Genomic DNA, 12159 nt, shown 5'->3' with positions numbered 1-12159 from the left:
TATGATATAAGAGACAATTAAAGAAGTTTTTAATCTATTATGAAATATTATTTAAATAACCGAAGGAATTACAAAAACACAAACAAAATAAGTTATATTCAGGTAGAGAGAAATATCAATATTTTTTCAGTGTACATATTCCTCTACTATGTACTGTATAGAAAACAATGGATGTAGAAAGTCTACAAAGCAGGAAATGCACTTGCCAATCAATACTGAACAGCACTAGTGGAACATGTCAATGATATCAACAAATGTTGTGTATATCATACTATCATTTCCCGTAATTTAACCAGGAAAATATGGAATTCCAAATATGGGGAATGAATACCAGTAATTTGAAGAAGCTCATTTTATTGGTTGTTTTGTGATGTCTTTTTCATCAAACTTAAACAGAAGCTAAAACAATTTTAATTATTAAACAAGAAATACTCTGGAATTCTTGAGGGAATTCCAGAATATTAATAAAGAGCTAACCTCAATTCAGCTGCAGAGGGAGATGTGAGTGTTCCATAAGAGAAAGACCTACCTCCTTGGGCTCCCCAAATGTACTTCTCTGACAGACATGACCTAAAGCAGGTTTCCCTTGCCAGATCAGATGGGGAGGGCAGATGTAATCAAGGAGAGGCAGTTCCTCAAATAACCCAGTCCCATGCCATGAAGTTCTTGAAGGGTCAAAAGCATCACCTTGAATTGTTCTTGGAAGCCCTGACATATCCTTATTGGTTTATTATAATACTAACTTACATAATAATATTAATTTACACTAACAGCCACACATTTTGGCACAGATCAAACCAGCATTGCTGCCCTTTGAAAAAGATTTAACATTATATTTCATTCAACTTCGGCATAACAGCAAGTCTTTTAGGATGTTATCACTACAGTTGCTTACTTCTGTCTTCAGACTCCCTCATTTTATACTCATTTTCTTTCTCTTCTCCTCTCCCCTGGAAAAACCTGTTAAGTAGGGCCCAGGAAATAAGAGAAAGAAGGGCCTTATTGGTTTCAAATGTAGAGAGGAACTGAGTTCTCACTGTATCAAAAGTATTTGGCATGAAAGTAGCCTTTGTTCCAAGATACACTGATTCCTTTCAGCTTCTGACTCTCCAGCTGCTGGGAGCAGGGCAGTGTTTTGACGGACTGAGCAAATGTAATGCAGTCAGTTGTTTTAATTCCCAGCCAGTTGCCGACATCACTCACAAGATTCAGAGGGAAAAAAATGGAGAAAGAAGAGACTGGATTCTTAGTTTGCTCAGCATAAAAACTACATTTGGATGGCAGGGTAGAAAGTGAGCTGATTGCTGAATGTAACAGATACAGCAGGCAGCATTCATACATGTAGGTGAACTGGAGCAAGAATCAGAGGTTTCTCTCCAATGTACTGGAGCATGAAGCCCCTTTTGTGGTGGTGGGGGAAGGAGTTACATTTTCCCCTTCGCTTTCATTTTAGCCCCAGGGAACTCCTTTCTCTTTTAGTTCTTTCTTCTCCCCACTCCTCTTTTCTTTATTGTAGCTGTCTATATAGTGCCAGAAGAAAACAAACACAAATACTGCTATTGTAATATAACCGCAGTATACATTCTCCCCTCCAGAACTTCATTTTTTCTTACATGTTTCAGATTTTTAACAACTCCCTACATTAGATTCTATGGCAAAGATATACTTAAGAACTTAGCTCCCAAACTAGCTCTCTTTGCATTCAACTTTGGGAACAAACTCAGCAGTAGAAGTACCATAATTGCAATAATAAAAATAAGATATTTTAAAAATTAAAGTTCAGAAATGGAGAATTTATAATAGCTTCAAATTTATCTTGCAATCTGATAGGTTTATGTTGCAAAATCATTGTATATATTTCCTCTTTTATTGTGAAGATACCTCACTTCAAAATTGGTGATAAAAGAGTAGGGAAGTTGTTCTACCTTCCCACTTGTAAAATAAGAACTTACTTGCTTGTTTAGTAATTTTATACAATCATTAACTAAACTCTTTTCAGGATCATACCATGACATAATAAATTATACAATATGAAAGAAACAATTGAGGATTAAGAAGACTATGAAAGCATAAGGTAAATACATTTAGAAGCAAAATAATTAACTGGAAATTATGGAAATTTTAATTCAATATATCTGGAAATGGGCTTTGGAGAAGCAAATGGAAGATTTTTGACATTTTTGACTTTTTGTGTGGGAGAAGACTCCTGAGAATGCCATGACCGCAAGAAAAAAAATCAGTAGATCATCAATAAATCAAACCAGAATTCTCACTCAAGGCATAAAGGTCTAATCTCAAATTGTCCTACTTCAAACACATTATATGAGGCCTAGTTCTCTGCAGAAGGCTCTAATACTGAAAAAAAAGAAGACGACAACCAGCAGAAAAATGGATGGACTCAATTACAGTGGTGATTAGATCAGGGATAGATGATCATAGGCAAAACGTTTATGTGACTAAAAGGAAGTGCGAATGACCTGATGGTACATAAGCAAGCAAGCAGTATCAGGAAGACTAAAGAAGGTGGATACCAGAAACAAATAGGATCCATACTTCTAAGGAAATATGGAAATATTCATGACATTGCATACTTGTATTTTAATTGCTAAAATAAAAAAGGAGAGTTTCCAAGAATGTGAAAATGAAACCAGATTTTTTTTTCTATCTTTTTCTAACCAAATAGTAAAAAACAATATGTGGCTTATATCTCTAAAACAATTATTTCATTGTTTTAAAACTTCATTATTGAAATATATGTCCACATTATCATTTCCCAAATATATACTCTGGTTTCCTAGCCATTTTCATCTAGATATCCATGGTTTCCTAATCCAATTGGCCAAAAATACTGCATATTATGCTGAGTGGATGGTTTGATTTCTGAGTAGCAAACTGCATTCCTTGGTTTAATTTCAGAAGTCCTTCTACAATAGATAGATCAGGTTTGTGATAAGAGAAAGCTGTCAGTTTCTCACAGCATGTTCCTTGAGGGGGAGAAAGGTGGGTATCACGAAGAAAATGAGAAAGAAGAAAAGGCTGACAGAAAAGAATGGGTAACTCATCAACTAGTTGCCTGAGCCATTCATATCATGCAGGCCTCAACAGATTACTCTCTGATGGAAATGTGACTCTTAATAGGGTGGGGGAGATGATGCTATCCCTGACATTATGACTGATATGCACACAATATCTATCTGCACAACTTCACCTCTATTGGTTCTTTATGCCTATTATTTATTCTGTTTATTATTATTTTAATTAATCCTGTAAACTGTACAAAGGGACATGGAAAAGCAAGGCTTTGGTTTCCTACCTCCTTTCCAAATGCATGGTGATGCATGAGATAGTGTCAAAGGCAAAAAATAATAGGAACAGTCACTGATATTATTCAGAAAAGTCTTCAAGCAAACTGAACTGGAAACATTTAGTTCAGCATCTTTTTTCCACAGAGATAGAATACATGCCTATGGGAAGTCCACAAGAAGAACAGAAGATAAATAGTTGTCTTCCACTATTATTCATCTTCTGGGGTACTCTTTTTAGGAAGGATTGTTGTCACTGATAGCAAAAGATATGCATCAATTTACCCTCTCAACTAAGCCAAAAAAATTATCTTCGGCTAAAAAAATGGCATTTTCTTGCCATTGTCTGTACCACCTTGTCTGGGTAGTACCAACAACTTACCCAATTATTCTATACTTATTTGGTATATTTTGATAAAAAATAAAATCTGCCATCAGGAGGAATTTGCCTGAGATACCACCACTTATAAAGCCCCATTATTATTATTTTTTCAGAAGATTTAGATAGGAACTTGAGTCTTAATTATTATTAAAGCTTCAGACAAGGTTTTTGTTGTTGTTGAAGATGACAACAACAATACTTGACTGTTACATGCTCATCTACTAAATAAAACTGAAAATTATTAAATAAAAGCATACAGTGAATTGCAAAATTTTACAGTAACTTAAATCTATAATTTAAATGCTTATATTGTATCAGACAATAGCTTTTATATGTTTATATTATTTTATGCTACTTGATGCTTTATTTTTTATTTTGTGTTAATTAACTGTATGTTCTGCCTGTGAAATTTTAATTCTTAGGCAAATTAAAAATACAATAAAGTATTATACTGTTTACTACTATTATTGTTTGCCATCAGGTTTTATTAGAGGTTCCTGCTGGCAGCTTCAGATGTTGTTAATAATAAGCATTAATAGTATGCTCCTATATGAATTTAATTCCATTTTAAGGCCATGCCATTTGGTAGTCATCACTTCCTCTCGCAATAAATTAGCAACTCTATCATTTGTCTTCCTGCACCCTAGTTGCTCTTTTATTGAATTTGAAAATCCCAACTAATTCTATATTACATATAAGTCATTTCAGCTTTTCATTCTTATGCTCCATTCTGGTTGCATTTTTCAGATCCTACAACATCCCTGAATACTAGGAACTTTACCAATCTATTTTATGAAATCATGGAATGAAGTCTAAGAATGAGATAGCACAGTATATTTTTTCCTAGAGATGGTGTCAAATGCCTTGTCATCTTCAGTCACATCCTCCTTTCTGATAATTCATGAGGTTGGGCATTTGGTAGAGCAGCTTTTCAGTCTGAAACTCAGCCAGGAGAAGTATTGCTTGAGGCACTAACAAACAGGTTCCCCTTGCATAAGCCAAGAATTGATCCATGATGTGTTCAGCTTGAACTGCTGGGCCATCTGTCAACACAGGCTGTACCTTGTTTTCTGCCCTTGCTAGATTACCCCATAATTGCTCAAAGTACCAACAGGCAGTAAGATGGAATCATTAATTTGTAACTGATCAGTTTTCACTGCCCATTTCCCATCCTCTTCATTTCAACTTCCCTTTCTATTACATCTGTCCTATGTTGATATTTCTTTCTGCCAAGAAACAACATGCCACATAATAGCTTTAAAACTGTGGATTGCTCTGAAACTGCCCTTCTTTTAGGGTTATTAATAGGCCAAGTATCCACAGTGTATGTTTCTCATTGTGTATATCACCTGTGAAGTCAAGGGGGTCATCTGGATATGTATATGCATCTGGCTGCAATAGGGAATTCTGTTCAGCTACCACTCTGCACAAGTTTATTACATGTTTATAAGTAGCACTGTGGGATATAACAAGTAAAATGTCATGTACCTCTGCAGACTCTATTATTGTTCATCTGTGTACTGATATGGATTGTAACTACCTCCTAATATGTTCCACTCTCTGGAATATCTTTTTCTGGGCTTTGCTGTTCCATAATCCTGCTTTCAGCCAGAATTGTAAAAATTCAGCTCATAGTATGGTGTTAAATTAGAATCTTTCAGTAGTGTTCAGTAAATTTCAGTAGTGTGACTATTGCTTCATATAGGGATGTGAATGTCAGAGGGTTAATGTCTTTCAATAAATGGGAGAATCTCATGGGGTTTAGGAGTTCTTTTATTCTTCTTTCATACTGATACATGTTGTGGCTTTCAACAAATCACTCTATTCTCAGCCATAATAGAGTATTGCAAAGTTGTGCAGGTTGGAATTATCCTGATAAGTGACTATACAATTAAAAGATGATATATTGACTGTCATTCTAGAGTCTTGTTTCGGTACTTTTAAAAAACAGAATATATTTAATACAAACCCGATTGTGCTATTTACGTAGTTCATGCACAAACTATTTCTTAGAATAAGAATTTGGCATTGTTGCCACTGCTCACCATTTTTCTCTTGCCATTATCAGTCTCCTTTGGAGGAAAGATAAAGGAAACTTTCAACTGCATCTCCAAAACTCTTTTGCATCTGTGCCAAACTGTGAGAGCTCTTTGAAATGCAACAAGAGAAATGTTAGCAGTGAACTTAGGAAGGCTTTGTTTGTTTAAAGTTTTTAACCAATGATTTTTCTTGTATTCACATTCATTCTTAATTTTAGCATTGCAATATTGAAGGTATGTTCTTGTTTGTTGAATGGTTGCCTTTTCTTTATTTTTTTATTCTCATTTGTTGTTAGGTTTTGTAGCATTTTAAAAACATGATTAATATTTAAAGTTGATTTATAAATCACTATTGAAAAGTGATGAATCTCTAAAACAAGTCAAAGGAAGAAAGCCTTAGTTATTGTGTGATTGACATAGAACTTCAACATTTCATGGGATTTCATCGTGGTTACCTGGTTTTAACACTCTTACATTGCATCTGGTATGATTTCACTAATGTTGGGGGGGGGGAGTGTACATTTTTAATAAACATTTGTTTCATTTCAGCTCAGCAGCTCAGGAGAGCTTCACTGATCAAGCACGTTGTTTAAAGGATGCTAATACTTTTGAAAAAGAAAAATCCCTAGCAATATGTAGAATGACTTGAGTATGAATTAAGAAGAGAATTGGCTAATGCAGTTCATATTGGGTTATATGACAGCCAATTCTCTATAGCTAGCCTAGTGGGGAATGTTTTTTTCTCCTGACAACCACTCCTCTTAGGAATCTCTTCCCATTTATTTAAAGTTAAGGGACATTTTAAGATCTCTTTCAATTGTATTTACGGTAACATACAATTTCCTTCTAATAGGCATCCAAAGCATAGTTTGAATCTTGTTTCAAACATTAGCTTCATATATTGTGCTAGATTGCACATAGCATGTGTGAACATAGCCATTAGATAAAATTGCATTCAAATTAACCAGTGATATACTCCTTATCAATATACTACTTATTTAAAAAAATGCATTTAGGTGGTGGCATTCCTTCCAGAGAGTAAGGGAGATATATGAAGAGTGAACCATTTATTTCCAAAGCTGACTTCTGAACAGATAACCACACTTAGCAAGTCATTGTTATATCTTATTTGCCTTTCTATGTGCCACTTTTACTGTCATTTCAGTAAAAGCAGAGGGAGATTGAGCAAATTATTTATATTTCAGGCCCCATGAGTCTTAAATTAACATTGATAAGTATTTTATATGGAAAAGTTAGCAGAGCTAGACTTTCTTTCTTAGGGTATTGAAGAAACAATATAAGTGCAATTGCCTTAAATTTCCTTTATTATTATTTTTGTCTCTCTCTAGGTGTCCCAGATTCCTGTTGAATCCTGTGAACAGTATACAACCTGTGGAGAATGTCTGAGTTCAGGAGACCCTCACTGTGGCTGGTGTGCTCTGCATCACATGTAAGTTCAGCATCAACAAAAGATGGTTATCACAAGATAAACCCTACACCTTTTAATTCACGCCACGTGCATCCTCTGTTATTATTTAATAAAACCCTTTCGGTTCCTTTAAGATTTTTTTTAGCTGTGGATACAGAAAATATCTGCCTTGTGAAAGAAATATAAATACAGTTAAGATAATAAAAATAAAACAACTGATTCCAGGAATGGAGCCATGAATATACAAATCTTTTACTCAAGAGAAATATGATATCATTTTAAAAGAACCTCTAAGCAGAATTAATGCAATACTGTTTATAATGAGACTGGAATTGTGATGCATCATTTAGCCTTATAAATAAAACTAGTGGTATATTTCCAACCTTTAATTAATTACATACATACAGTATTTTTACTATAAAATAAATGTATTCATGAGGGTTTTTATTTTAACGTATGCAAGAAGCAATCACAATCTTTAGAAAAAAACAATCTCAGGCTGAATTTGTAATGTAGCTACCTTCCTCATACTTTGTTTTGTACTCCTGTCTTCTTTTCCACAAAACAAGCTAATACACACCTGCCAAGAGACTTTCTTGGCATCAGTCACTTCCTTTCAACTGTAACTTAATAGAATCACTGCTTAAATACTCCTTAGAATTTCAGAAACGCTAGATTCTTCAGCCTCTGATTTAAACCTTTTAAAGCAATGAAATTGCCCAGGCTTGCTAGCCTAAGTGTTCTCTCCTGAGCTTGAGGATGTCTCTCAAGACAAAGGAGAAAGGTTTTCTAGGCAAGATCTTAAGGGAATCTGAGGGAGATGTGCCACTGAATTATTGAAGTGCTCAGTTCTTTTTTTGCCTTAATGACCATGCTTCTTTAAGCAGAAGAAGTCTCCAAAATCTAAAAGAGGGAGAGGTCAGTAGTTCACTTAAGAAAAGAAAGATGATTTCTCTATGTATTTAATTGTATCTCCCACCCCCAAAACACTATTAAATGTAAAGACAGAGGGGACCAACAAAATATCAACTGGTCAAAGGACTCTGCAACAGATGTTGGAAGAGGGATAAGGAAATCATGGAGAAAAGCTGATATAATAAGCTAATTGGATCAACACTCCATTTGCAGCAGGTTTAGTTCAATGCCGCAATGTGTCGGAAGGTATTTATTTCATCATTGGATGTTTATTGCCATCTCTTTTTTTAAAAAAAGAGGAGGAAGAATAAGACAATACTGCTTCTCATACCACTTTTTATCACCACCTTGTACTCAAAATAAAACATTCAAAAGTTTATTAAACAGGACATTATACTTTGTGCATTTGCTTAAATGCCTCCCTGAAGAGAAAGGTCTAGATTTTTAGAACTGACTTTTCTTGAGTTTTTGCAACATTTGTGTTGCTAATATTCTGTTAATATAAGGCAACAGTCCCAAGACTACTTGGGACATCAAAATTAGCAAGGATTTATTATACAGTATAAGGCAGAGCATGTGTCTTGCATGGTTAGATGCTGGGTTGGACGTTAGCAATCTTGTGTTCAAGACCCATGTGGTGCCATGGGATGGAATGAGCTTTTGTCCTTTGCTCCAGCTCCTGTCAGGGACATGAAAGGAGTCCCAAGTGGGCTTTCCCCAAGCAACAGTGATCTCACCAGCTTCTCCTTCCTACCTAGAAGACCTCAATATTTCTGAAATAAGTCCAATGCAATCATAAAGGACATAAATATAATATGTATTCCTCCTGATCATATACTATATATAATTGTTTTCTCTTTCCCAATCATCTCAATCAAAGTGATATGACATATACCAAGGGAATGTTTTTTTTCCCTCTTCATACTACATAGAAGAGTGCCTATTTTTGGAAACATATTTGCACTCATGTTCTATGATTTATTTCATTTTCATCTGACAGATCTTGCTTCAAAGTGAAGAGCCTCCATTTGTCCAGGCTTTCATGTATCCCATCACAAATTGTAGATCTCTTCTGAGTGTTTCCAGAGCAGGATACTCTAAATGTACTTATCTTCTGGTTTATTTTGAGCAAATAATCAGGAAAACTTCTAGACTTGGTACTATCTACAACTCTGCAAGCTCACAAATGGTGTTTCATTAATAACATTCATTATTCAGCCTGGGAGATTCAACTTCTCAGTTAAATGGAAAGGCAGTAGGCAGTGTTTTGGATTTGGTGTGGCAGAAGTACACAGCACCTTTCAGCATTCATTTAAATTGTGACTCTTCTGGAGATCTCACTGGAGCAGGACGTTGCAGGAAAAGACACATTTGGTTTAAGCAGTTGCAATCAGGTGCATTATGTACAACACGTAAAAGGTAGTTTATGATGTAAATCTTTGCCTTAAAATTCAAAGGGGATGAAAGTTGTGTTCCTCATTTTCTTCTGTTCATTTTTATCTCACAGTGGCTGGCACCCATCAGAAGAATGCTAAAGAATCTCCTTCATTCTGTGATTTCTATAACTGGCATTATGTCCAGAGCTATTTATCTCTGTTAAGGCAGTTGCCATAAGTATGATGAAAAAAGAAGAGGCACTGAGAAAGACAATGAGATAAAGGCTCCACCCAAAAACTCACAGTTTAGAACAATCTCACTATTCCTGATACTCTCGCCCACAGTTCGGCAGAGACTCTGGCTGCTGCCTGGCACTTGGCGGCATCAGAGTCCCTTGACCGGATTGCGCCACTACGGCCCCTCCGGGTCGGCGGATCCCGGAGGCCTCCTTGGTTCACCGAGGAGCTCCGGGAGAAGAAGCGCCAGAGGAGATGCCTAGAGCACTTGTGGAGGTCCGATAAGTCCGAATCGAGCCGAGCACTTTTGACAACTTGCAACAAGGAATACATCAGGGCATTGAGGACAACTAAAAGAACATATATTGCCACCTTGGTTGCATCCGCTGAGTCCCGCCCAGCCGCCCTGTTTAGGATAACCCGCTCCCTCCTAAATAGGAGGGATGCGGGGGACCCCCTACAGGGTAAGGCTGAGGAGTATGTCCAGTTCTTAGCGGACAAGGTTGCTCGGTTTCGGTCGGACTTGGACTCCACCTCTGCAGATCTAGCCGAGACACAGGGGGACAACTTGGTAGACCATCTCTGGGCTGAGTTCCAGGACGTTGCCTCAGGGGATGTGGACAAGGCCATACGAGCTGTGAGTGCCTCCACCTGCATACTGGACCCGTGTCCCTCCTGGCTGGTTGCTAACAGCAGTGAGGTGACACGAGGCTGGATCCAGGTGGTCGTTACCGCCTCCCTTTGGGAGGGGCACTTCTCCACCACACTAAAAGCGGCGGTGGTGAGACCCCTCCTGAAGAAACCATCCTTGGATCCAGCCGTTCTTAACAACTACCGTCCAGTCTCCAACCTCCCCTTTGTTGGGAAGGTTGTGGAGAAGGTGGTGGCCTTCCAGCTTCAACGGTCCTTGGAGGAAGCTAGTTACCTTGACCCCTTCCAGTCGGGCTTCAGACCTGGTTACAGCACAGAAACCGCTTTGGTCGCATTGACCGATGATCTCTGGAGAGCCAGGGATGGAGGCCATGCGTCCATCCTGGTTCTCCTTGACCTCTCAGTGGCTTTCGATACCATCGACCATGGTATCCTTCTGCGACGACTGCGGGAGGTGGGAGTGGGAGGCACTGTTTTACGGTGGTTCTTCTCCTACCTCTCGGACAGGTCGCAGTCGGTGTTGGTTGGGGGGCAGAGATCGTCCCCGAGGCCCCTAACTTATGGGGTGCCGCAGGGCTCGGTCTTATCCCCCCTACTATTTAACATATACATGAAACCGCTGGGCGAGATCATTCGGAGGCACGGGATAAAATACCATCAATACGCGGACAATACACAGTTGTATCTGTCCACCCCGTGCCAACTCAATGAAGCGGTGGACGTGATGAACCGGGGTCTTGAGGCCGTTAAGAACTGGATGAGAGCTAACAAACTGGTACTCAACCCAGACAAGACCGAGTGGCTGTTGTGTTTCCCTCCCAATAATTTGGCCAATGTTCCATCACTCAGGCTGGGGGGTCAAATTTTACACCCCTCAGACAGGGTTCGCAACTTGGGAGTCCTCCTGGATTCACAGCTGACTTTCGACCATCATTTGTCAGCTGTGACCAGGGGGGCATTTGCCCAGGTTCGCCTGGTGCGCCAGTTGCGGCCCTACCTGAATCGGGAGGCCCTCACAACAGTCACTCGAGCCCTTGTGATCTCTAGGCTGGAATACTGTAATGTGCTCTACATGGGGCTGCCCTTGAAGAGCATCCGGCGACTGCAGCTAGTCCAGAATGCGGCCGCGCGAGTGATCGTGGGCGCACCGCGGTTCGCTCACATAACACCTATCCTCCGCGAGCTGCGCTGGCTACCTGTTGATCTCCGGGTGCGCTTCAGGGTGCTACTTACCATCCATAAAGCCCTCCATGGTAGTGGATCTGAATACTTGAGAGACCGCCTTCTGCTGATTACCTCCCTCCGTCCCATCAGATCGCACAGATTGGGCCTCCTCCGAATTCCATCCGCCAGTCAGTGCCGACTGGCGACCATGCGGAGGAGAGCCTTCTCAGTAGCAGCTCCGACCCTTTGGAACGATCTCCCCGTGGAGATTCGTACCCTCACCACCGTCCAGACCTTCCGCACAGCCCTCAAGACCTGGCTATCCCGTCAGGCCTGGGGATAAGATTTTAACCACTGAGCCAAGGTGGCGCAGTGGTTAAAAGCAGCACTGCAGGCTACTGCTAGATCAGCAGGTCAGCGGTTCAAATCTCACCGGCTCAGGGTTGACTCAGCCTTCCATCCTTCCGAGGTGGGTAAAATGAGGACCCAGATTGTTGGGGGCAATATGCTGACTCTCTGTAAACCGCTTAGAGAGGCCTGAAAGGCCTATGAAGCGGTATATAAGTCTACTGCTATATTGCTATTTAATCCGCCCCGCCCGAATGCTGAATGAATGTTGTGTTTTACTGTTTTGTTTTATTTTATTTACATTTATGTTTTGTCT

General features: G+C 39.1%; 1 protein-coding gene across 2 annotated transcripts in view; it reads left to right on the top strand.

The window, feature by feature from the left end:
* Positions 1-12159, top strand: part of PLXNA2 (plexin A2) — a 436755-nt gene that overhangs the window by 243731 nt on the left and 180865 nt on the right. For both annotated transcript variants that reach the window (XM_087720123.1, XM_087720124.1), the window contains exon 5: positions 7073-7173. In XM_087720123.1, coding sequence (XP_087576249.1) covers positions 7073-7173 — 101 coding nt within the window. The remainder of the gene's footprint in view (positions 1-7072; positions 7174-12159) is intronic.

This window comes from Thamnophis sirtalis, unplaced genomic scaffold (genome assembly GCF_051295495.1).
Source record: "Thamnophis sirtalis isolate CommonGarterSnake01/CBP01778 unplaced genomic scaffold, rThaSir2_p1.2 scaffold_7, whole genome shotgun sequence".
Classification (NCBI taxonomy): domain Eukaryota; kingdom Metazoa; phylum Chordata; class Lepidosauria; order Squamata; family Natricidae; genus Thamnophis; species Thamnophis sirtalis.
Note: the sequence above shows the minus strand (reverse complement) of the source record. Positions and strands in the feature narration are given on the sequence as shown.